Source organism: Siphateles boraxobius, unplaced genomic scaffold, assembly GCF_051911475.1.
Source record: "Siphateles boraxobius isolate OS27281-9 unplaced genomic scaffold, OSU_SipBor_1 3, whole genome shotgun sequence".
In the NCBI taxonomy this organism is placed as follows: domain Eukaryota; kingdom Metazoa; phylum Chordata; class Actinopteri; order Cypriniformes; family Leuciscidae; genus Siphateles; species Siphateles boraxobius.
In genome coordinates, this window is record NW_027508919.1 from 8,978,768 (window position 1) to 9,003,475 (window position 24,708).

A 24,708-nucleotide genomic window follows, 5' to 3' on the forward strand; every position below is an offset into this window, starting at 1 on the left:
CACCAATAAGGTCGTTTATCACCACCGAAGTAGCAGTAATGGTGCTATGGACAGTTCTAAAACTAGATTGAAAAGAGTTTAAAATATTATTGTCAAATTAAAAAACAGTTTTAACTGTATGTTGAATGATCAAGTATGTGCAGCATTTGGTAACTATAAGAGACTTCCTCTTTCAAAAACAAACTTTTGAACAATAGTGTAACTTCGTATATAACTGTACCAGTACATTGCATTGGCAGCGATATGTGCATTCTGTCCAATAGAGACCTCAATTTAGCACTGTTTGAACTTTCTCATTGTCATTTCTCAGTTAATGCATTCTGCTCTCAGTACACACTTGACAGGAAGGTGCTAAAGTTCCCAGTAATGTCCTAAGTGACAATAAAAATGCAGATGTGAATGTTTTAAAATTACCACCCTCAACTCACCCTATTTTTGCTGCACTAAATCTTAAATTAAACCACTTTGCTAGATAAGGATAAAGGGCATAGTTGCGTTTTGAGGAACACTAATAAGCAATTAACAGCCTTTTCAATTGTTTATAGCTATATAATCTGTTAGACCAGACCCGCTTAGCACCTCCCCATGTGACTGCTTACTGACACAATAACCTAAACCCTCCTATTAGATGCTGGTTAATAACAGCCATGTGTAAGAAGGTGATGCATCTTTAGAAGGGGTGTGAAACTAAAAAGCTCTGACTCAGATATTTAGCAGAGAATTGCTTCACTGCTGTGTGCATGTTTATAAGTTACATTGTTTATTTTAAACTGTACTTAGAAATAACCAAATGACAAATAAGCAAAATAGGTCCCTACCACTTTTTTGATGGTACATGTCACTAGATATGTTAATCTTAGTGCCATGTTGAACAGAATAAACCACATTAACAGAATACTGTACATTAAGTCAAATAAAATCAGACATTCAAGAACTAAACTGATTTATTGAGGATAAACCGCAGTTGAAACTGAGTACATAGTGACTGTGTTGTTTACACTCATTATCATTCCAGAGTAGGTGCTCAAATAGTTGTTTGTTTATCCGTCTCCACTGTGTTTGTTTTAGAAACACAGACGCACAATCACAGAAAGAGCACTGAGAGAAAACCAGCATCGAACAAACCCAGTCTCATTGTAACAGGACATCCCAGGTCCTTTGAGGGGCAGGACATCCTTTTTTGTGTCCTTTCAGAAATCAGAGCCTCATAACTGAGCAGCTTGAAGAGTAGTGCAAGTGGCATCCCTCTTCATATTACACGGCTCAGTTGTAACCTCTTTCAAAACTGATTTTACTTCAACATTAGCATCAAAGAAATCTAAACTACTGAGAAATGAGGTCAGAAGAGTCCTCTCGGCCAGGTGTGATTGGTGGACTGTATGGTTTTACGTGTAATGCACAGTGAGAGTCTTCATTTATAGCAGCAATAGTGAGTTATGATCTCAGAAAGGCATCTGTCTGGAGTTATGTGCGGTGATCTGTTTCACATGGTCATTTTGGAGGGTATTTTCACCCAAACATGTCCTGGGATGCATAGGTTATGTAGAGGAAGCCATCAGGGTCTCTGAACTGTGAATAAACTTCTCCCATGCTGGTTGACAAACAGGACATGTTCTTTCCTGAGATCAGTAGGTACAGAGCTTGAGATGCCTCTAGCGCTATCTTACTTCTGTAAGAGAAAGAACAAAACATAAATTACAGAAAATAATTGCTTGAAAGTGCCTGAAACTTTAGGCGGTATCTAATAACAGACATCCAATGACCTAAACAACATGGCAGGGCAAAACATTCATGATTCACATGATTCACTGTTCACACAACACGTATTCAGCACTGACTTAAGAAAACAAGCATTGACTCATTCTTTGCTGGATAAACAGTAACATGACAAGACCAAAACTGCATCTACTTTTATATTCGAGAAAGAGAGTTTACACACCTGAGCAGACTGAGGAACTGCCCTAATGCCAGCTCATATGGGACAAGAAATTTGGTTTTGTCCAGTAGGGGAAGCTTTGTCTCCCGAAGGTATCGCTCCACAATTACCTAAAATACACAACATAATTTATAGTGTTAAAAATAGCTGCTGTTTTATTGTTGTTTAAACATTTCTCAAAAAGGCATCTCACCGGTAATTTGTTGGGGAACTTAGACCGAATAGTGCAGACTTCATCTTTTCTTGTTTCTATATTGGAAGAACAAATATTTTTTATTATTTCTTTTTCCTGATAATTGAAAATAGCTTTCCTTAAAATAAATATAAAATAATAAGGACAAATAAGAAAATAACACGAGAAAGAGGCCTAAATAGCAACTTGTCTGCATTGTGGGAAATTGTCTTTAGCTAAAAAGATAAGCATAAAGGTTAAAAACATAAAATTAGCCTGTAATAATTCCCAACAATGCAAAACAAGCGACGTAGAGGAGTTAGTAAACTGCAAAAAGTTGAATGTTGTTGTGAAGTCATGACCTACCCAGGCACTTCCTTTGCTTGAAAGGCATAATTTCCATGGATTTCTCGTAGGGAGGCATTTTGACTTGAGATTGCCGAGGATGGAGACGTGCACGACGATGGTGTGGTAGGAGGAGGCTGTGCCCGGGCTAACGAAGTGCCCACGGAGGAAGGTTGTCTGTCTCAAATGCCTGCTTTCAGTTCGCGGGGCTCGGCCTTTATTCGTGTGTGTGTGTGTGTGTGTGTGTGTGTAGGGGGAGGACAGTCTGAAGTGTGAAAAGATGAGAAGTGCTTGCGCGTAATTAAAGACCTTGCGATGATATTAGCCGTTACATAAGCTCTCAAAAACCTCTTCACAGCCTCTCCCGTCCTCGCGCTGGATCAATACTGAACCGGTCGCCCTAAATGAGCACAACATTCACAGACACCGGCTATTTTTTTTCTAATGTGAGAGTGCCATGAAAGCTCAATTTATAATTACGCGATCAGCTTTTGTGTAACACCACAGTGAACAACACACGTGTTGATAGGCTACGTGTGACAGTTCACTGAACTCAAGTAACGGGACAACCACGTAGACCTTTTATGCCTCGTTTTTAATATAGGCTATTATTAGTATTGAAAAAGAGATAAGTTAACAGAATTTTAGTCAAAAAGGTACAATGTAAAAAAATAAAAATGTATTTGTAAACTGTTTTGGCCACCAAATATTGCAGTTCATATTGTATTGACTACATTTATAACCTTTACAATACATGCGTGACGTAAAGGGATAGTTAACCCAAAAATTTAAATTCTGTCATCAATTACTGAACCTCGTGTTATTCCAAAACTGAATGACTCTCTTCTGCAGAACACAAAAGATATTTTGAAAAAAAAAAATGTTGAAGCTATTGACCTCCATTGTGTGTGAGAGCTGTGCAGGTAAACCTCACTCCCTTGATCTCAAAAGGCGCACTGGCGACTGATGCTAGAGACTGCGGTTAGTGCACCCACCTCCCACGCTGGTGACCCAGGTTCGAGGCCTGCACAGAGTGGGGTTACATTGGTGTCGTGACCCAGATGGGAATGAGGTTTAGGAGGGTGATTGTGTGCTGGTGAACCACACTCCCCTGATCTCAAGAGGCGCACTAGCAACTGACACTAGAGACTACGGTCTTTAGCATCCCTGTTAGCGCGCCCACCTCCCACACCGGCGATCCCAGTTTGAGGCCTGAACACAGAGTGGGGCGAGTAGGACCTGAGGGGGTATAGTTACAATGGTCAATAGTCTTTTTTTGCATTTGACTTACTCTTTTAAGTTCTATAGAACAAAAACAGCTGGTTGACTTTTCCATTTGTTGACATGACATGGTTAGATTCAGATGGTAAATATATCAAGTTGGGTGTCCACCTTAGAGATAATCACATTATTTATAATGAAACCATCATATTTAAAAATATGATATTAATCATATCATATGATAAAATATCATATTTGTTTGTTACTACTGTAAAGCTTTATTAAATTATTATGGGACCTCATTTAATGCTTTCAGAATCTTTCCTTTAAAAATTTTTTTTTTCTGTATTTTTAAAATGAACATATTTTAATGACAGTATATTTATTGAACAAAAATGAATAAACCGATAATAGTAAACTTTGCTAAAGTGATTGCTTTGAACTTATTGACTTAGACATTATTAAAAACATTTTATTTTAGCTAATATTATTATCAATGTGCCTTTTGCCTATGCTGGTGAGCTTTTACCCCTTATGTGGGGTAGATTTGTAAGATTTTTAAACAAACAAACAAACAAACAAACCACTTTTATGATTTATTTTCACACAAATCTGATGCTCCATCAATGATCAATAAAAACATTTATTTTTTTCTGCAATCATGTAGCCTATATAATTATATTCCAAAGGAGAACTTTTTGGAATGACATGAGAGTGGGTAAATGATGACAGAATTTCCATTTTAAGATGAACTATCTCTTGTGTTTTTTTGTGAGATGACTGAAGCCCAAACTCAATGAGGTTAATATGGTGTTACAGGCTGCATAACTAGTGAAACGGAGTCCAAGCGCCTCAGAGTTTGGAACAAAAGCCCTTTTTTTTTTACCCTAAGGCCCATCCTCACCATGCCCCCTTTCTTAATGAGGTCAGGGAGATACGAAAGAAACAGTGTACAATATTATGTTCCTGACATGAAACAACACAGTCAAGATAACAATAGAATTTTTGGAGTTAAACAAAACACCCCTCACTGGTTCAAATGTGTTGCTTAAAATCTTACCTTGAAATTTCAAAGCAGGTTGAAAACAGGTGAAAAGTATATACATTTTGATGGATCTGACTTGTACTCACATCAGTGTAGCCTAATATAGGCAAAATAGCTGATTTGTAATGAGTTTATAAACAAAAGTAAATCTGTGGGAAAAGAGGATGGGAAAAAAGTAGAGTTTGAGTTTGAAAAGAGTTTGAGGTTTCACATTCAGTTCATTGTTTCAGCAGGAAGTTAGCCTATAAATAGTTAATGTAGTTTTAATACAGAGTGACGAAAAAAGAAAGGAAGAGCTGGATGTAAAGAACCTTTTGTGTTATAGGCCTGTTTAATAAATAAATATTTCTTTTGAACTTCTTGGATAAGAATACATTTTCGCAGTCAGGTGAATTTGAATTGTAACTGTTTTACAAACAAACACACACTGATTTTACATGGCTAAATAAAATATACTTATTTGTTACAACTGTAAACTGCTTTTGTACTTAAAAAACGAACATTTTAATGACATTATGGAATATTTATTGAACAAAAATGAATGATTTTATCACAATAAACAGAAAATAGTACAAACTTTGCTAAAGTGATCGTTTTGAACAAGTATTAAGTTAGACATTATTAAAAACATATTTTAGCTTGCCTAAGTATTTGTAACGTTATAATTTGTGCCTTTTGAACCATGCTGGTGGTGAGCCTTTTACATCATGTGTGGGGGATAAAAGGCCCAACTTGCCACCTCATACATTTATAAGATTTTTAAACAAAATGAACCACTTTTATAATTTATTTTCACACAAAATATGTTGCTCCATCAATGTTCAATAAAAACATAAATATTTTGTTATGCAATCATAGCCTACCATATGGAGTAGTGAAACGCACATTTTTCTTAAGGTGTGCCTTTAGCCCATTGTACCCTGCCGAAGGAAGTCTTGTTTGTAAAGGCGCAGGTTGACAGGCAGTCAGATACTGTCACCTGCTGGTTAGAAAGTCTTGGTTGTTTGTTTCTACAATGGACGCTCTCGTTGCATAGCAGCCGACAGGAGCTGCTATTTGAAACCAACTAAGCGGATATTTGATCATTTGGAAAAGTACACAAAGTAGGCTAATATACGTCACTAAAGTAACAGCATACTCGTTATAAATCACAATCTGGGTCATCGCTTGTTTTTTTATATTTGCATATTTGAAAGTGATCCCATAAATCAACTGCTAGTGGTTCGTGGGAGAGAACGTGAATTTTTTTAAATGATCGAATCTTTTCATGCACTGAATCATTTTTCGCTCATCTCTCGTTTGTGAAGCGCGCGACTGAATCTTTGAATTCAAACGATTCAAATTGAATCGAGTCATTGAGGTGAATAAAAAAATTTGTAGGCTAGGATTACAACACAAATGTTCAGTCCCTCAATTTAATAAATAAACACAATACATGTTTAATTTTTTTTGCTTGTAAATATTATTCAGAAGCATATAGTTGCTACACTATACAGTCTAAATACATATCTTACCAACTACTAGCAAGAATCACATTCCTCTTAAAAAAACTAGTCAATTCTGTTCGAAAACTTCCCCGGCCAATCAGCAGCGAGCTTTCATGTTCTAACTCCGCCCTATTCATACTCTTTTCTTACAGCAATGAGCTGTGTGGAAGACTGTCGCATATGATTCAATCCACATCATCTTCATCATCTTCATGATGAACCGAATGATAGCTGACGTGATGATTGTAGCGCCTCAAAATGGTTAGGTGGGGACGGATTATTCGGGGGTGTAAATTAAGACCTTGAAAGTATGCCTTTGTTACATGTGCCTCCTAGCGAAAGTTGAGTGTCCTCCGTTCTGCATTATCGTGCGCTGCAAAGATACATTGTTACGGACTTTGAATTTTAACCGTCGGCTCTGGTGCTGCTCATGTCGCACAGCGCTCACGCTGCATTGACAGTCGGTTCTCTGGCTAGAGGCGACCAGTGAGTGAGCTCTCCCCGTTCACCGGCGACCGCAGTTAGTGTCTACCTTGAACACCGATTTTGCTCGCACAATGGCCGGACGCCGCGGTTGTGTGAATTCGCTATGGTCAGGGAGCGATCGGGTTCGCATCGGAGAGCGGCTGAAAGCCACTCTGGCCGGCATAATGGAGCTGGACCTTCTCAGAGGACGACAGCTAGAGATGGTGGATGCGGTACTGGACGTGAATGAAGCGCCCGCTCACCAGAGGGAAGGACTGGAAAGCGCCGCCGAGGATAGTGCTGCAACCTCCCGCAGGCAACAGGTCAGTGGGGACGTGGGAAAATACCACTGGAATATAATGTTCCTTGTAATTGTAACTTTGATCTCGTCGTCGAGGTGGAACCCTGCTGGTGGCATCTGCTAAACGTTTTGGTGACACTGGCATCCAGTGGAGCTCAGGTTGCATGAGCACCTATAGAGAGCTGCTGCTGACTGTGTTTACATTTCAGAACTGTGCACACCTTTTTCTTCAACGTGTCAAGGTTGAGTTGGATTGTATAGCTATTTTAGGCCACTGCACACAATGCATGTTGATTGCGCCTTTGAAAAATATAAAATACTTCTTTAGTGGAGTCATGTGGGGGACAGTAGGTAAAGCTGTGTCATTTTTAATTTGTCTTACAGACAAGGAAAAATAAAAAAATATGCCTTATATGTTTGTTATCAATGTAGTCAGTAAGCATCTATAAAAATATAGAAATATGACTTCTTGGGGAAAAGGTAGTTGCACCATGTTGTTGGTAAGTTGAATCAATATGTTTTTTACATTTATTTAAACTAAATTACTAATATATTTCTCTCAATCCTTTTTTTCAAACTTTTTATTTAAATGTTTTCTCTCATTCCAATGGTTCATTTTTGCAGAAAAAAGCCAGAGAAGGGATAGTTCAACCCAAAATGAATATTCAGTCATTAAAGGTGCTCTAAGGCAGCGATGTAATGCTTTTTTTAGGCCAAAATATTTTTGTCACATACAGCAAACATCTCCTCGCTATCCGCTAGCTGCCTGTCCCCTGAACACACTGTAAAAAAAACGCTGTCTCTGCAGACACCCCAGGCTCCAAAAACAGCAACAAAAACAAACTGGGCTAACCCGCACCACGAAACATAACAAACTGTTCCAGCCAATTACCGACAAGAAGGATTTGGGGGTGGGGTTTGAGGGGTTAGTGCGCGGATGAGGAGGAGGGAGGGTCTAGCTAACCTCTGTTTTGTTTGACAATACTTTAAACGTCAACAAGAAGTGATGTCACCTGACATCGCTTAGAGCACCTTTAATTACTCGCCCTCATGTCGTTCCAAACCCGTAAGACCTTTGTTCGTCTTCGGAACACAACTATTTTGACTATTTTAACAATGTCTTTCTTACCTTTCTGGGCCTTGAAAGTAGTCATTGCATTGCTGTCTATGGAGGGGTCAGAAAGCTCTCGGATTTCATCAAAAATATCTAATTTGTGTTGCGGAGATGAACAAAGGTCTTACGGGTTTGGAAAGACATGAGGGTGAGTAATTAATGACAGAATTTTCATGTTTGGGTGAACTAATCCTTCAATATTCTGAATTTTTCATTGTAATTCAATACTGATAATTCTTTATATTTGAAAGCCGATAACCGATATATTGTCAGATAAATCTAAATCTAAATGTTTATATAATTTTTGAGAGCCTGATTACACAAACTAAAGTCTCACCATCAAAAGCCATGTCCCAAGTACACAATTATAACGTTCTCATTATGATTTTATGTAGCCCATGACAGCCTATATGACAACACATGTTGCACTTAACTGCACCTAACTGATACTGATATGGTGGCAGATATATAGTGTATCCCTAAACTCAACAACATTTTTTTTCATTTAGCATTTGTATTTGTAGTTTTAAGTAATAGTAACAATTTCCCATTTTTGGAAAACTGCTTTATTCAATAATTAAATAATTTTGACAGGTTTTTAAAATGTTTTATAGGTTGACAATTCACCAACATATATGATATATTTTTAGATCTGTATAAATTTGCTTTGATGTTAAATTAATTTCTTGTAAAAAATTACTTTGGCATGCAAATCACAAAAGGTTTTTTTGCATAAAAATGCTTTTTAATTTTTTCATATGCATCGCTCAAAAGTAGGCAGCTGTATATGAAGGGCTCTTTCTAATTTATATGGTCATGTGACAAATAATGCACTGTATTGTAGATTAAGAGGGTGGCACAATTTACCCAATGACATATCAATCTCCTATTAATCTACACATATTGTCTGTTGGACAGGCAAAATGTTAATTTTGTCATGGTGATGTGGCAGGGCTCTTGACCAGGTATAGAGGACACATAACAGGTGCTGTTTAGGTATGTGCTTGTGTAATGGGAGAAGGAGGGAAGTGTGAGAGTTGACAATAGAAGCACCATTGTGGGTTTTTATATAATGGACAGTGGGGCAGTGTGCAAGTGAACTCAAGTGAAGCCACAAATTTGAAATCCATTTAATAGTGGCAATTAGCTCATAAATATCTCACATTTCTCATATCCCTCATTTATTATAGGGCATTTATATAATTATCCGGGATCTCCTAGATCAAAGTGATGTGATTAAGACCATTTTCTTTCATGGCATACAAAATTGTTTTCACAATTTCAAAAGGCTTTTAAAGGACACTTACAAGTAGCCATTCAGTCTAGCAAAATGTGAGGATGAGAAACAGCAATATGTATCATGAGACAAAAGTGTGAGTCATCATCGGGGCAATGTTGTTGCCTTTCCACCTACGTAACTTCCATTTGCATAAACACCACATGGAAAAATGTTTCTGTTGTCGGCGTCACAGATATCACCTCTCCTCTGATACCCGCTGAGGGAGAGAGAGGATGGAGGGAAATGGACAGAGAAATGGAGAACGGGGGTGTGCCATGTAGAGCAACTGATATGTTAACCCCTCACTAGGATGGACTGCTGCTCAATGGCTGAATGCAGTATCTGATTTCATAGATACTATGCATATAGTCTTTCATTTAACTGCCATTGGTTTATTAGAATATTACAATATGATATGTTTTTCAGTCAAAGGTTTGATTGCTCAGATTCAGTTGCTGAAAGGCTGTCTTCCATCTTCCTCCCTCAAGACTCACCTTGTTTTTATAATATGAAGTTAAACCATTTTACTGTGTCAGTGAGGGAATTGAATGAGTAATTCCTCTGTCAATGGAGCTGATAGCCAGACTGGATATTCACCTCATTATTGCCATTATTTTATGTCCATTTGCATCATTAGCCTCATGAAATGCAGTTTCCATGTGCCAGAGCACTTCTTCGTGAATTGATCGGTAGCTGGAAAATGGCCAGTGCACCCTGCGTGAGACCCATATCAGGTTTCTCCTATTGAGCAAATGCTTCTTCCAAGCCCCTTCCCAGTGAAATGAAATAAATTGCAACTGTATACCACGATAATGCAGTATAGATTCTGTCTAGATGTGTGCATATGTTTATGTAAACGAATTAGGGACTTTAGAGGGAAATTACGGTCAAAGTTTATTTATGTTTTTTGATAGTCAAGTCAATGCATATCGTTTCAAAGCAGTTTTGCGCTGCATTCGAGAAATTCAACTGAAGTACCACAGTGAGAAATAAGTGTTGTCCAATGCATGTGGAAGTGTCAATGCACATGCTCGTTCATATTCCATCAGTAAAGAGAGAGTTAAAGTATTGCTGCTGAATTGGATGTGTGGGCGAGGAGAGGAGAAGGAGAGCGAGAAAGAGAAGGAGAGAGAGGGCAGGAAGAGAAGAGAGGCCTGACAGTTCTCTGAAGTGAAGTGGGGGAGGCAGTTATATCCAGGAGTGGTGGTGGTGGTGGTGGTTAGGAGGGGGGTCTCACATAAGAGATGCCTCCTTCATGCTGTTTGTCTCACTTGGCAACCCATCCCCCGTGCTCTCTACTTTTCTTTAAAACTCTTTTATCATTTTATCGCTCTCTTTATGCTTTATGCTCCCCTCCGTGAGTATTCCACCTGCACCAAATGTCCTGCTCACTTTTACATTGTTTTCCCTTCCATATATAGTTTTAGAGTCCGAGACAGGAATTTTGGGTAAACTGCTGGAGCAGAGATAAGCCTGGTCAAAGTCTGCCTTTCAATACCCATTATCCCCCCTTCTTTTCTCCTTTTCTCCTTTGTTTCATCATCTGTCTTTCTCCACTCTGCTTATTAGCCGCCCTCCCCCAGCTTTTTTCATTTCGCCAATGCATCACCTGCATTGTCTGTGTCAAAGTCTGACAGAAGGTTGGTCGGACTTAACAGGATATGCACAATAGTCACTTGGTTTGATGGGATTCCTCAGAAGTGAAGCAAGGGGAGATTCCTTGCGATGGGGGGATGTTGGGGATCACAAACAGCTAAACCCAGTGAACACTTCATGCAGATAAGCGATTTAAAACTTCTGAGCAGAAGTGAACTTTAGCCAAAGCATTCCCTTGATTGTTCTCAGTTATTAGTCCTTTAAAATCCTCTCAGAAAAGCAGGCTTAGACATCATAAAGTTACCAGCTAATGATGTGGCTTAGGTGTACTGTTTTGTAAATATATACATCACAGATACATGATTTCTATCCTGGTATGAGTCTGGGTGATCTGGTCAGCCGAGACAAATTTTTGTTTACACCTGGTTAACATGCATCTCAAATGCATCTCCAGTGACCAGCTGTGATCATATTTAGAGGATAGGATCTCTGATTTCAGGACTAAATTAATCATTCACTACGTCAGTGTTTTACAATTGATAAAGTGCAAAAAAATTAAATTGCAATTGAATTTCACGTTATCTGTTTGTCACTTTGTTTATATTAGGCATTGATGTTTAGTGATGTGTGCTTGTTTATGTAGTATGTGTTCAATCAGATGGTTATTTCTACTAATACCATTCTGCTAAAACCTATTTTTTTATTGAAATAGTCAATTGACAGGTGAGTAGGCGGTCCTTTGCTGCTGTCTGGGATTCATCATGATGGATTAGCGTTTAGCTACAAGTACAATGTACAAATACATGCATCATGATCGTATGTCAATACCAGGTGTTAACGTGGTCTTTGTGTTATAACCGTATCTTGTAGTAACATGACCCCTCCATCTGTTTCAGAGCCTGTCCTCTGCAAACCCTGATCTGTCTTGCCTTGGCACTACAGGAGAGGGGATAAGCTCACGCTGGTCCACATTGTCCTGGGACGTCCCGTCTGATCTGCTGTCTTCTCAAAACCCAGACTTCCCTGGCACTACACCGCTTGACTGCGACTCTAGACCCAGCTCAGGTGCTGATACTCTAAATTCCTCAATAATAAACCTTTGTCGTTTTGTAAAGAGCACTTCAAAATATTTTTGTGTGGATACTTGGACCTTTAACAAAGGCACTAGGGCCTCTGAAATATCTGGTGCTGAGGTGCTGCTCTATAGCTGTTTATATTCACTGAGAGCGAATTGTGTGATTAATCATTGTTCCACAGTATTGTTTCCCTTTTTAGTGTTTGGCATTTGAAGGCATTATATAATTATTTAGTCACAGCTGGCTATTCTTGGTGTTGTATGTTATTCAGCACAGCAGTGCCTGTCTGTCAAAACCTGGATGAAGAGATGTTAAACCTTAAATTATTACAATTTAAAATAACTATTTTCTATTTTAATATCTTTTAAAATGTGATTTTATTCTGTGATTGGTAAAGTGAATTTTCAACTTTTATTGTTTTAATACTGATGATTTTGGCATACAGCTCACGAAAACCCAAAATTCCTATCTCAAAACATTAGCATATTTCAATAAAAGAAGTGTTTTTAATACAAAAAAAGTCAACCTTCAAATACTTATGTTCAGTTATGCACTCAATACTTGGTCGGGAATCCTTTTGCAGAAATGACTGCTTCAATGCGGCGTGGCATGGAGGCAATCAGCCTGTGGGACTGCTGAGGTGTTATGGAGGCCCAGGATGCTTCGATAGAGGCCTTAAAGGGTTAGTTCACCCAAAAATGAAAATTAAGTCATTAATTACTCACCCCCATGCTGTACCAACCCCGTAAGACCTTCATTCATCTTCGGAACACAAATGAAGATATTTTTGATTAAATCTGAGAGGTGGATCACTGCTACATAGGCTGCCAGAGGGAATGAAACTTGACGGCCCAGAAAGTCATTAAAGAACATGTTTAAATATTCCATGTGCCTACAGTGGCTCAACTATAAGTTTATCAAGCGACGAGACTACTTTTTTTCTGAAAAAACCCCCCATAAATAACGACTTTATTCGACTATTCCTTTTCTTCCTTGTGGGCCTGAGACGAGAGTTCAAGAGATTTCCACGACGCATGCGCGAGAACTGAACAAGAAGTATTAGAAGAAGAACGTCCTCTTCTCAGTTCTCGCCCATGCGTCGTGGAAATCTCTTGAACTCTCGTCTCAGGCCTCGTCTCTTCATTTGTGTTCCGAAGATGAACGAAGGTCTTACGGGGTTGGTACAGCATGGGGGTGAGTAATTAATGACTTAATTTTCACTTTTGGGTGAACTTACCCTTTAAGCTCATCCAGAGTGTTGGGTCTTGCGTCTCTCAACTTTCTCTTCACAATATCCCACAGATTCTCTATGGTGTTCAGGTCAGGAGAGTTGGCAAGCCAATTGAGCACAGTAATACCATGGTCAGTAAACCATTTACTAGCAGTGTTTCCCCTAGGATTCTTTTTTAGGGGGGGGGGGGTGTACTGCTAGTGTTGCGGAGCGGGCGTGTTACGGATACGTGGTGTAATTTTTTTGCAATCAAAAAGCATGTCTAATTAATTGAAATCATGTATTATGAATCATTAAACAATACGTTTTTTTAAAATATATGAAAAAAATGTCACACTAATTAATTCTGCGCTAATTCACACTAACACTAATTCTGTGTTGTGTTTTTTCTGGTAATAAAATGAAGACATAAAACAAAAATTGTATCATTTATCATCAATTTTAATCATGTGAAATTAAATAAACTTTTTGTCAAATAACTTGCTGCACAATGAGCTTTACTGTTAAAATTAAAACATGGATTATTCCTTAAAAATTTCAGTTTTGATGATAATTTATTTGGATTAGTGTTAGTGTATTATTACATTGGGACATATCTAAATTCTAATGTACAACAGTAATATATTTCTGTCAAGTTAAACCGAACTTTTATTTTGACGGGTTGCCGTGAAGACCTTTTGAGTTTCTGTGTGTTTATGTCATGATGATAGTTGTTCTCAAATGAAGCGGTTAAACCCTACTTCGGTTATCACGAAGTAGGGTTGGGAACATACTGTCTATGGTTGGGAATCGTAAGAAATTTTTCGGTTCCGATTCCGGTTCCGCCAAACGATTCCGGTTCCGGTTCCCATTCAATAAAAATTATTAAAACTAATACAAATAGTAGTACGGGGAAAATACACAATCCTTTTTGTGTTTTATTTCTGATAGGCCCTACTTGTCAAATGAGTTTAACAGACTGGCAATGTCAACAAATGCAACATATTATTTAGCAATATTTTTTTCTGAAGGAAAATAAAAAATGTTGCATTCTCAAGGATAATTTGGGACCTCTCCTATATCTTATTGTATATCCAGCAGTGGAATACCCTCTCAGAAGGGGTAGAATATGCTTGAACACACATGTAAGATCCAGACAGGTGAAACATAATATTTTTTAAATCGGTTTGAATGATTGATTTCTGTGAAACTTCACTTGTTTCCTTACTGGATTAAAGTGCTCTAGCAGTTAATAAACAGAAATGCATGCGTCTTGCGGAAGAACATTGTAGCCGGAGCTACTTCTCTATGTTTATGTCAATGACGCGAGTGAGTCACGCAGGCACTGGGCTACTCCGCAGCAGTGCCGAACCGACCAGTGTAAAGTAGTCTGAGTCTAAACGCTTATTACAGCCTTACCGTAGTGATTCAGGATAAGACAAAAACACGTTTTGAAAAAAGGCATTCATGATGTAATCGCTCATTATATACATTTTGTAAATTCTGAAGCGAATTTTCGTTATTTGAAGCGACTTTCAAAAGGTGATTAACTGTTTTAACATCAGTGTTTATTCTCGAACTATAAACTTTTATCTCAGTACTTCTGTGATCATTTGAATATTTTTAACACAGAAATATCGATACTGTGTTGTTGAAAAGACAGAAAGTAAAGCTAACGTTAGATGTTTCATGTCAGCGACAGCGCAAACAGATTTGAATGTCCCGGTGTGAAGTTTTTGTCATTTAGGAATAAGATCGCATGGGTGTTTGAATCGAGATCGTTTAAAGATTAATGGTGCAGCTCTACTGTCTTATTCTCTCTCTCTGCGTTGATATCTGACGCAATTTTTTTTAACTTGTTATACGAATAGCGCGAGGGACAGTGCATTCATTACAATTTTAATATTTATGTGGTGAGACGTCGCTATTAAAGGATAAGCTCCCAGCACTTCGTCCACACATCGCATCAGAACCAAAAACACTACCGGTTCTGCATAAGAACCGGTTCTCGGTTCCCAACCCTATTACGAAGTGACTTTCAGAGTGGATCTAGAGCCTGGAGAGGAAGTTCATGCGTTTGTGTCTTCATATAGGCCAAAAAATAGCGCAAGCGTCACACGTGCTTCAGTGTGTGTGTGTGTGTGTGTGGTAAATGAAACTGCGCGTCGGCGGCACCATTCATTCACACAGAACATGCAGGATTCGTATTTAAATAGTCTTTGTGTTTTAATATTCACACACACTAGTCTACATCGCGATTTGATTTCAAGTGTACTGAACTGCTTTCTATTTTTTCCTCAAATTTACAAATTCCGTGAAATTCCGCGTTATACACTAAATTCCTTTTTTATGACTGGATTTCGTCAGCATTTTAGGGGGGGCGGGGGGTCGTTTTGGGGGGGCGGGGCGCCCCCCCAAAACAATGGTAGGGGAAACACTGACTAGTGTTTTTGCCACTGTGAGCAGGTGCCAGGTCGTGCTGAAAAATGAAATCTTCATCTCCATAAAGCTTTTCAGCAGATGGAAGCATGAAGTGCTCCAAAATCTCCTGATAGCTAGCTGCATTGACCCTGCCCTTGATAAAACACAGTGGACCAACACCAGCAGCTGACATGGCACCCCAGACCATCACTGACTGTGGGTTCTTGACACTGGACTTCAGGCATTTTGGCAGACTCTGAGACTCCAGACTCTGGCACCTTGATTTCCGAATGACATGCAAAATTTGCTTTCATTCGAAAAAAGTACTTTGGACCACTGAGCAACAGTCCAGTGCTGCTTCACTGTAGCCCAGGTCAGGCGCTTCTGCCGCTGTTTCTGGTTCAAAAGTGGCTTGACCTGGGGAATGCGGCACCTGTAGCCCATTTCCTGCACACGCCTGTGCATGGTGGCTCTGGATGTTTCTACTCCAGACTCAGTCCACTGCTTCCGCAGGTCCCCCAAGGTCTGGAATCGGTCCTTCTCCACAATCTTCCTCAGGGTCCGGTCACCTCTTCTCGTTGTGCAGCGTTTTTTGCCACACTTTTTCCTTCCCACAGACTTCCCACTGAGGTGCCTTGATACAGCACTCTGGGAACAGCCTATTTGTTCAGAAATTTATTTCTGTGTCTTACCCTCTTGCTTGAGGGTGTCAATGATGGCCTTCTGGACAGCAGTCAGGTCGGCAGTCTTACCCATGATTGCGGTTTTGAGTAATGAAACAGGCTGGGAGTTTTTAAAAGCCTCGGGAATCTTTTGCAGGTGTTTAGAGTTAATTAGTTGATTCAGATGATTAGGTTAATAGCTCGTTTAGAGACCCTTTTCATGATGTGCTAATTTTTTGAGATAGGAATTTGGGGTTTTCATGAGCTGTATGCCAAAATCATCAGTATTAAAACAATAAAAGACCCTGAAATATTTCAGTTGGTGTGCAATGAATCTAAAATATATGAAAGTTTAATTTTTATCATTACATTATGGAAAATAATGAACTTTATCACAATATGCTATTTTTTTGAGAAGGACCTGTATATATATATATATATATATATATATATATATATATATATATATATATAATAAAAAAAATATATATATATATTCATCAGTCAGTGGAACTATGTGAAATGTCTAAATCAAAAGCAGTTATCCTTTAAGCCATCCCTGAAGAATGAGCCCTGCATGAAATTGTAACACATTTCACACAAGCGTATGACTCATAGCTTGGATGGCTTGGGGCTCTTTTTGAAACAAATGATTCAGTGTTGACCTCTTAACTTCAATATGACACATAGTTTCTGAGTTTTTGGGAGTTCTCTTTTTACTTTGGCAAACATTAACCCTAGCTTTTTATTTCGATCCCATCATTTATATCATATGTCACCCCTGAAGCACTTCTCCCCTAACACTTTGACTTCATCTATCATTCTCTTGTCCACAGGTTTTTACTCGGTCAGTGGAAGTTCTCTGTCAGACTCTTGTTACTCTGTATCCAGCGAGGCAGCTCCTGGAGGGTCAGTGAAAGTCAGCCGTAGGCCTCGCTCACTGGATCATAGTGCCAATCATTGGAAGGAGGCTGAATCTCTTAGTATAGAGTGTCCTGGGGACACAGTGGTGAAACAAGAAAGGAGGCCCTTTTCGACTGGTATGATCAATCTTAAATCTGTGCTTTAAGTGCTTTGTTTTATTCAAAAATCTAAAGATTTGCCTATTTATACAAGCAAGATTTGTTAAAAATACGTACACAGGATGATAGTATTTGTCGTACATTTACTACTTTTGTATATTTTCATTTAAGGTCATTTAAATATAAATCATACTGTAACAATCCTATATAACAGTAATAAAGCATTTAATGAAAATAGGAATTCAAAACAAAAGGACAACAAAAAAGTAAAATGCCCAATTATTATTTTATAGTATATACACATGTATATACATATATTATTTATATATACTGTATATAGATAGGTTTTTTTATTGTAATAATTTGGTGCTTCTAATTAAAATAAGTATATAATTTATTGTATACTAAATAAGGAGAATGGAAATAATATATTTTTTTATTCTTTATGAACAGGGGATCTTGAGCTCAATAGCCTCATGGTCCTGACAGACCTTTGTTCCAGTTTGGGAGGGTTTCACCCAGGCTCTCTTCTACCTTCTTCCAACTCCATTCCACAGATTCAGCTGGACCCAAAATTTTGCTCTGACCTAGTTTCTCGGAAGACAAAAGAGGTGTACCCTTACCCTAGTCCACTCCATGCTGTGGCCCTCCAGAGCCCTCTGTTCACGACATGCCAGGAACCTTCCCCCACCCGCCTCTCCCCCAGTCCAGAGAGTGAGCAGCCTGTGGAGCCAGGGCTTGATCAACCTCCTGTGAAGCCCCCAGCCTCTCCCTCCTTTACTCAGCTGGAAAAATACATCAACAGATTAGTCCATCAGCATCACTGCAGGGTGGCAGCTGAAACCTCCAGTCGTGGACCCCAAATAAACATTGCAGGTTATGAGGGACTCCACCCAAGAAGTGCTTCCTCCTCCAGCCTGTCAGGAGGTAGTGCAACTCCAAGTAAGTCTATCCTGGGCAATTCAGCGAGAGTCAACCTCAGCAGTATTGGTAAACATGCAAGTCGCAATTCCATCAACCTCGGAAACTTGCCCTCCGTGACAGGGGAGGATTTCAACATCAGCTTCCACTTAAATCTGAATTTGAACCTAAATCCGAACCTGAACAAGACTTTGAGTTTTGATGCTAAAAAGTTGAAAGAAGAGGTCACAGAATCATGTGGGCATCTCTCCGCCAATTTAGTCACTCCAACTGCTTCCCCTTCATCTTCGACTTCCACCATCACTAGCACTCCAAACTGGAGTAGGAGACCAAGGATCTCCACCTGCCCTTCCTCAGTGAACCATCGTGGGTCCCTGGAGATAACTGGTAAGACTTTTGGTCCAGTGGGATTCTCCAAATCTCTAGACTGGAGTGGAGCCTCAAGGGAAGAGGCAGAGGGTTGTCCTCCTGTAAAAGCTTCAGAAAGCCCTCCCAAAATGAATGAGGACTCAGCAGTTGTATGTGAGATCGCTCGTGTATCTGGACTGCCAAGATCTGTAGTGCTTGGTTTGATGGAGGAGGGGGTGGAGTTGGATACTGAATGTTTTAGGAACGAGCGAGAAAGAGGTGTAGGTTCTGCTTCTCCAAGTAACGTTTCTACACTGCACTCTTCCCGGTCTTCATTTCAGCACCCGTTTGGATTAGAACGAACTAGTCTGACACCACCATCAAATGCCTGGACGGGTGCAGGCACAGGACAAGATTACATTTCTCAACAGCATCGCCTACAGGTTTCCCACTCGGATTGCCATTCGGCAATGACATCGCAGTCAGGTAGCCCTCATTCGGACAATTCTGGACCCACGCCTACTCGTTCTTCTCCCATCCTGCCTTTCCCACATAATCAATCAGATCCCGCCTCATCTCCAGGCTCTTCCCACACCAGAGTTCACTCCCCTCCTCGGCTACTTTCAAATTCACCCTTCACTCCTGCCCAGCTGTCAGTATTTCGGCGTGACTCCCCATCTCAGTGCTCTCTTCCACGCTTTCATCCATGTAGTTCCCCACTGGAGGGTCCCATTCGACCTCGTGGAGGGTCCCTCAGGCAGAATGCAGGGGCTGGATGGAGGCCTCAAGATAGAGACTGGAGGAGGAGTGGGGATGGAGAGAGGCTCTACCAGGGCAAACATGCCTCCAGAGAACTCATCCGTGCATCCACGGTGAGTAGCTATTCGGGCAGAGACTACGGCACCAGATGGGAGGATGAAATGAGCACTCAAACTCCTAAAAAGGGTGGAAAGTTTTGGAAGGGGTTTGAAACACGATTTTGGGGAAGAGAGGAGGAAGATGACGAGAGAGATGAGAGAGCTGGAGGGTTTGGTTGGAGGCACACCTCGTTGAAAGAAACATCGTCCAGTAGGCAAGATCAAAGAGGGAACAACTCGAAAAAGAAAGGAATAAGTTGGGACAGTAGAAGTTCCAGCCTCCGATTGTCCAGGCGAGCATTATTTCGAAGCGAGTCTCAGGGAATTCTCGATCCACATTCTCAGAAACACGAAAGCAATCAGTGGCGTTCCTCGTTTGAGATCAGCCGCGCAGGACGAGGCTCTGAACGTGCTCGCAATCTGGTGCGAAAGGAGGAGAAACATCATTCTTCAACTGCCAGTCTTTTCCATCTCTCTCGATCCCAGAGCCTGGAGGGAAGCAGTCACTCCCTTTCTCCTCTTTCGTCTCCATCCCTCTCACCCTCACCACCCCCATCAGCTCCTCTCACTCGTTCCAGGTCGTTCCGTGACCTTGGAAGGAAAGTGTTTGGCTCTATGAGGTCCCTCAGTTTCAATAAAAATCACAAGTCAAAAAAGAAAGATTAGTGAGAACATTTCAAAATGGGAGAAACCATGCTGCCAACTTTTCCAAACTTACGATTTGCTCTCATTCTGCTTGTTTAGAATCTGCATGGCATGCTGTTGTGGTCTGTGCACTCTTATGGTCATAGTGGTGCTGGTGTTGTTTTTACGATGAAAATATTATGCTTAAAGTACATTAAAGTATATACTGACCAAATACAAAAATATGTTGTTTAAACTCATGCTCAGGACTTTGAAAAAAAAATTATAGTAATTTGAAAAGATTGTTAAAGTGCTGAAACATGATGAAATATCAATAAAAGTATTTCAAGTTTAAAATGATCCTTATTGATTTGCTTGGCAATGACTGCATAGGCTGCTGCTGCTGAGTGAAGAGTTCTGTGGTACAATAGGATTAAATATCTGGAACAAAACTGCTGCCATAGACTTATAATAAATGTCTTATCACAGCATTTCCCTAATCATATTAGTATAATCCATTAACAATCTAACAACAGATTGTTTGAGTAATCAATTTCAAATGGCAAATAAATGAGGCTTTGGGTTCTTTCAAAAATATTTATTAGGATGAACAAACAAAAAACAAGACAACTTTCATCTGAAATGAAAAGAACAGAAATAACACCACAGCTGGAAGAAACTGAATGCATCACAGAAGCAGCTTGACAGCACATTAGCTATACAATACCAGACTACAATGCATTTGAAGTGCATTAAAATTCTCTTTCAAGCTGCCACATTGCACCAGATTTCAGTCACACATTTAATCCTGCCATGGGATCTTCAACACCAGTAAATGCCATATGCAGCAAATTATCCATGCCCTGAGGCAAAACATCCCACTTCCTTCAGGATGCAGTCAACTCGAAGTTCATTTAACTTGACGTATGTTCCTGCTGAGTCATGTATTAGTCCATTTAGACCAGTTTTTGTGTCTTCTCCTCTGCTAACTGCTCCTCGTCTTGTTTCTGTTTGCTGAACATGCCTTTGTACAGTGCCTTCTCTTTCTGGTAGTCTTGGCTGAGTCTCTCCTCTACTCGCTGCAGCTGTTTCTTAACATCGGCATCTGAGAAATAGACAACAGGATAAAATGAATGTCTTCGTAATTTTAATCAAAGCATTGACATGAATTTGATGTGAAACCGAGCAGTTCAAACGAAAGCTGCAAAGCGTTTGATCTTACTAAATCTGAAAGAAAATGGATCAATCCACAAAATGTAACAACACTACATTACGTAACAGCCTCAAAATTCAACACATGCTGAATTCCCTTGAGAAAACTGTATCAGAAATTCCCTGGAAGCATATTAATTAGACCAGAAGTTCCAAACCTTTTTAAAAAAACTTTTTTTATTACTGCACACTTCTTGACACCTACAAAAAAAGTATTTCAACTAGTATTCCCACATACATTTTTTATCTAATAGGACAAGCACACATTTGTAGATATGCCTTTTAAATCAAAGTGACACAGCAGCACTGTGGACAATTTGGTTAATTAAATTTCCAGCCAAATAATTTAAGGGGACACTTTGGGCATACTTTTAGATGCCTGTTCACACAGGACACCTTGCACTTAAATCTAGATAATGGAATGGAAGGGAATGCAGGGGTCCTGTGACGTGTTTTTAAACTCTTAACGTTTCTCATGAGACTGAAAAAATAGCGAGACAAAAGCAAAGATCTGACATCCATACACAGACAAATAAATTTTTAAATCCGGGACGACCCCGGATTTAAAAATCATTTGATTCTTTTCTTCTCAATTAGATCTCTGTGCGTTTATAACAAAACAACGATAATTTGATTAAAATTGAATCGAGCTAAATCATTTGCTGAATCTGAAATCCCCCTAAACCATCAATCACTACAACCTACGTTAGTCCACAATTACAATTAACTTGAAGGACAGCCGTTGAGTGTACATTGGCTGGTGCAATGTGGAATAGAATGAGTACACTCGATAACGTCCAAAACGGTTTCGGACACCATTTACAAATGGATGCCCCTTCAAATAGTTTGCCTGAAAATTAGAAATGAGCAGATTAGGAAAGAATGAAATAGACAAGAAAATGTGTGGGATGTGGTTGGTTTTTACCGTTCGGTTTCCCTCTGCTGGCCTGTATGAGGAACTGTCGAGCAGCCGGAGCATCACCCAGTTCTAACGAGGCCACTCCAGCTCTGTACAGGGCCTTAATGTCCCCTGCCCTCCAATGGAGCACTTTCAGACTGTACTCCAGCACACGGGTATAGTCCACCACCACTCGCTGCAGCAAACATGCTGTGAGACACAGAAATAGGTCAAACAGAGAATGCCTTCACAGATCACTACTGTTCAAAAGGGTTTGTTTGGGGTCTGTACGATTTTATAAATATTTTTAATTAAAGACGTCTCTGATGCTCACCAAGGATGCAATTGGTCAAAATACAATAAAAAATGAAATATTATTACAATTATTACAAATACATTTTAAAAGGCAATTTATTCCTGTGATGGCAGAGCTGAATTTTTAGCAGCCATTACTCCAGACATGTGGAAACATTTCCCCCCAGGATTCACTGATGAATAGAAAGTTGAAAAGAACAGCATTTATTTGTAATAGAAATCTTTTGCAGCAATGTAAAGTTCTTTACTGTCACTTTGGATTATGTGTCCTATTTCTTTGCAAAATAAATAAATATATATATAAATAAATAAATAAACATGTAGTGTATATTAAAGCAAGATCTTGAATTGTGCTATCGGTTTTCATGAAATGTGTAATCCTACATCAAAGATTAAGGACCAAGTTTACAGGACTCTTATCTCCTATTTCTTGTATGACTAACATGGGAAATTGCTAGGGTTAAAAGGTTTTAACTTGTGGTCAAGGTGATATGATAAGCACCAGCAAAGGCTGAAAGCAAATAATAGGATCCTGGTAAGATGATGGAAACTGTTATGCTGAGATAGACAGAAATGGAAGCATTTGATTTGGAGGTTTTAAACCAGTAGGAATTGAATAACCCAAATGGCATGATAAAGTCTGACCAATAATAATACTATAATAAATCCTGCCCAATAAGAAATTCTGTGAACATGCTTAGAAAGTCGGATAAAATTGTCTGCAAAATTATAACGTTTAAGGGTTGTGATATTCTGTACCACAGTACTACTATTCCACACTGCCAAAGCACTTATTTTTAAGGATTACAAACCTGCTAAATTATTATAGCAGTCTACTTGAGTGCTCCTCAGCAGGTCCTCCTGCTCCTGGCTCAGTTTAGGCACATGAGCCCCAAACCCTTGCAGGACAGAGTTCACCTCAGAGTCCAGGCCACGGAGAACGAGCAAGGCACGATGATAACGTCCGATGGCAGTTCGCACATTTTTCTCCCGGTAGAATCCATTCCCCTCTGTCTTTAACCGAACGGCATCCTGGAGCTGTGAGTCCAAACGGGAACGAGATGATCCTCCGGTGGCTCCCAAACACGAAGAAGCACCGGCCGCTGCCTCTGATCCATCATCCCTTGCAGTAGGATCTAAAGCCTGCCACACATAAAAGTTGTAAATGATGAAAACATAAAACTGCTGCATTATAGACACTTAAATATAGCCACAGTCTCTGCATTTGGAGATCAATCTGTCAAAACAATGTATGCTGGTTTTAGGTTTAGAATGGTCTCCCATCCTGGCCAAACCTATCTGGTGTAGCTGGTCTCCCAGCATGACCATGTGAAAACCCTCCCAGTACCCTCTAAAACCACAAGCAGACCAGCCTAACCAGGCAGGGAGACCAACAAACCACCTTAGGCTGGTCTAAGCTGTTTGTCCAATCAGAGTTTTAACACTGATCACACATCTAAACTCTTGCTAATAAATAAATCCAAACAAACGGACCCACAAAACATGAGTGCCTGCAAACGAGTTTACATAATTAAAGTCCCATAACTTTTTGAAATCTAGCCAGATCTTTTCATTGAACTTAAACTGCGCCCAATCACAGCATGCAGCAGTAAATTGCCCCGCTTTTATCACATATAAAAGGAAACAACACATGTAAAGTATATTTTTACCGTTTCATCCATAGCGTTTAAAGCTTTAAAATTGCTGCAATCTGCAGGCTGCAGTCAGAAGCTAGTTTAATGAGGAAAATTTTGTTGGGACGCTAAAGAAACAATCCTGACACTCTTCTTCGTGGCTATGGTTGCTGCAGTTCAATTGGCAATACTGCCTCCTATCGGTAGAATATTAATAGCGCAACATTACATGAGAGATTTAGCCTACACAATCACATCTATATTCAGTGAATTAATATAAAATAAATGGGAAAAAGGGCGCCCTATTATCATATAGCCAACCATTACAATATAATTATAACGGATAATAAAGTTATTGTGGAATGACTTATTTTTAAAATAACTTAATGAAACAGAAATTTCAGGAGAAAATTAAAGAGTATCTACCCAAAACTTCACATGTAACAAACAAGGTAGCAAAATGACAAGATTAGGAAAATAGATTAATCCTGAATAGATAAACATTCAAGAGATTTGAGAAGCGAGTCTGTTTCAACTTAAAACCAAC

General features: G+C 39.4%; 3 protein-coding genes across 3 annotated transcripts; 1 reads left to right on the plus strand and 2 right to left on the minus strand.

Moving 5' to 3' along the window:
* Positions 1-943: 943 nt before the first annotated feature.
* On the minus strand, positions 944-2,897 carry map1lc3cl (microtubule-associated protein 1 light chain 3 gamma, like). The gene is made up of 4 exons (XM_077247778.1): positions 2,475-2,897; positions 2,130-2,185; positions 1,940-2,046; positions 944-1,669 (listed from the first exon to the last, which is right to left on the minus strand). The coding sequence occupies exons 1-4, from the start codon at positions 2,530-2,532 to the stop codon at positions 1,510-1,512; spliced, it is 381 nt and encodes a 126-aa protein (XP_077103893.1). The 5' UTR covers positions 2,533-2,897; the 3' UTR covers positions 944-1,509.
* Positions 2,898-6,315: 3,418 nt separating this feature from the next.
* On the plus strand, positions 6,316-20,459 carry LOC143756916 (uncharacterized). Its single transcript, XM_077247777.1, has 4 exons — positions 6,316-6,994; positions 11,858-12,026; positions 17,167-17,370; positions 17,806-20,459. The coding sequence occupies exons 1-4, from the start codon at positions 6,764-6,766 to the stop codon at positions 20,142-20,144; spliced, it is 2,943 nt and encodes a 980-aa protein (XP_077103892.1). The 5' UTR covers positions 6,316-6,763; the 3' UTR covers positions 20,145-20,459.
* A 220-nt stretch (positions 20,460-20,679) lies between these two features.
* ttc9c (tetratricopeptide repeat domain 9C) lies at positions 20,680-24,346 on the minus strand. Its single transcript, XM_077247779.1, has 4 exons — positions 24,198-24,346; positions 23,340-23,670; positions 22,240-22,422; positions 20,680-21,207 (listed from the first exon to the last, which is right to left on the minus strand). The coding sequence occupies exons 1-4, from the start codon at positions 24,207-24,209 to the stop codon at positions 21,059-21,061; spliced, it is 675 nt and encodes a 224-aa protein (XP_077103894.1). The 5' UTR covers positions 24,210-24,346; the 3' UTR covers positions 20,680-21,058.
* Positions 24,347-24,708: the final 362 nt, after the last annotated feature.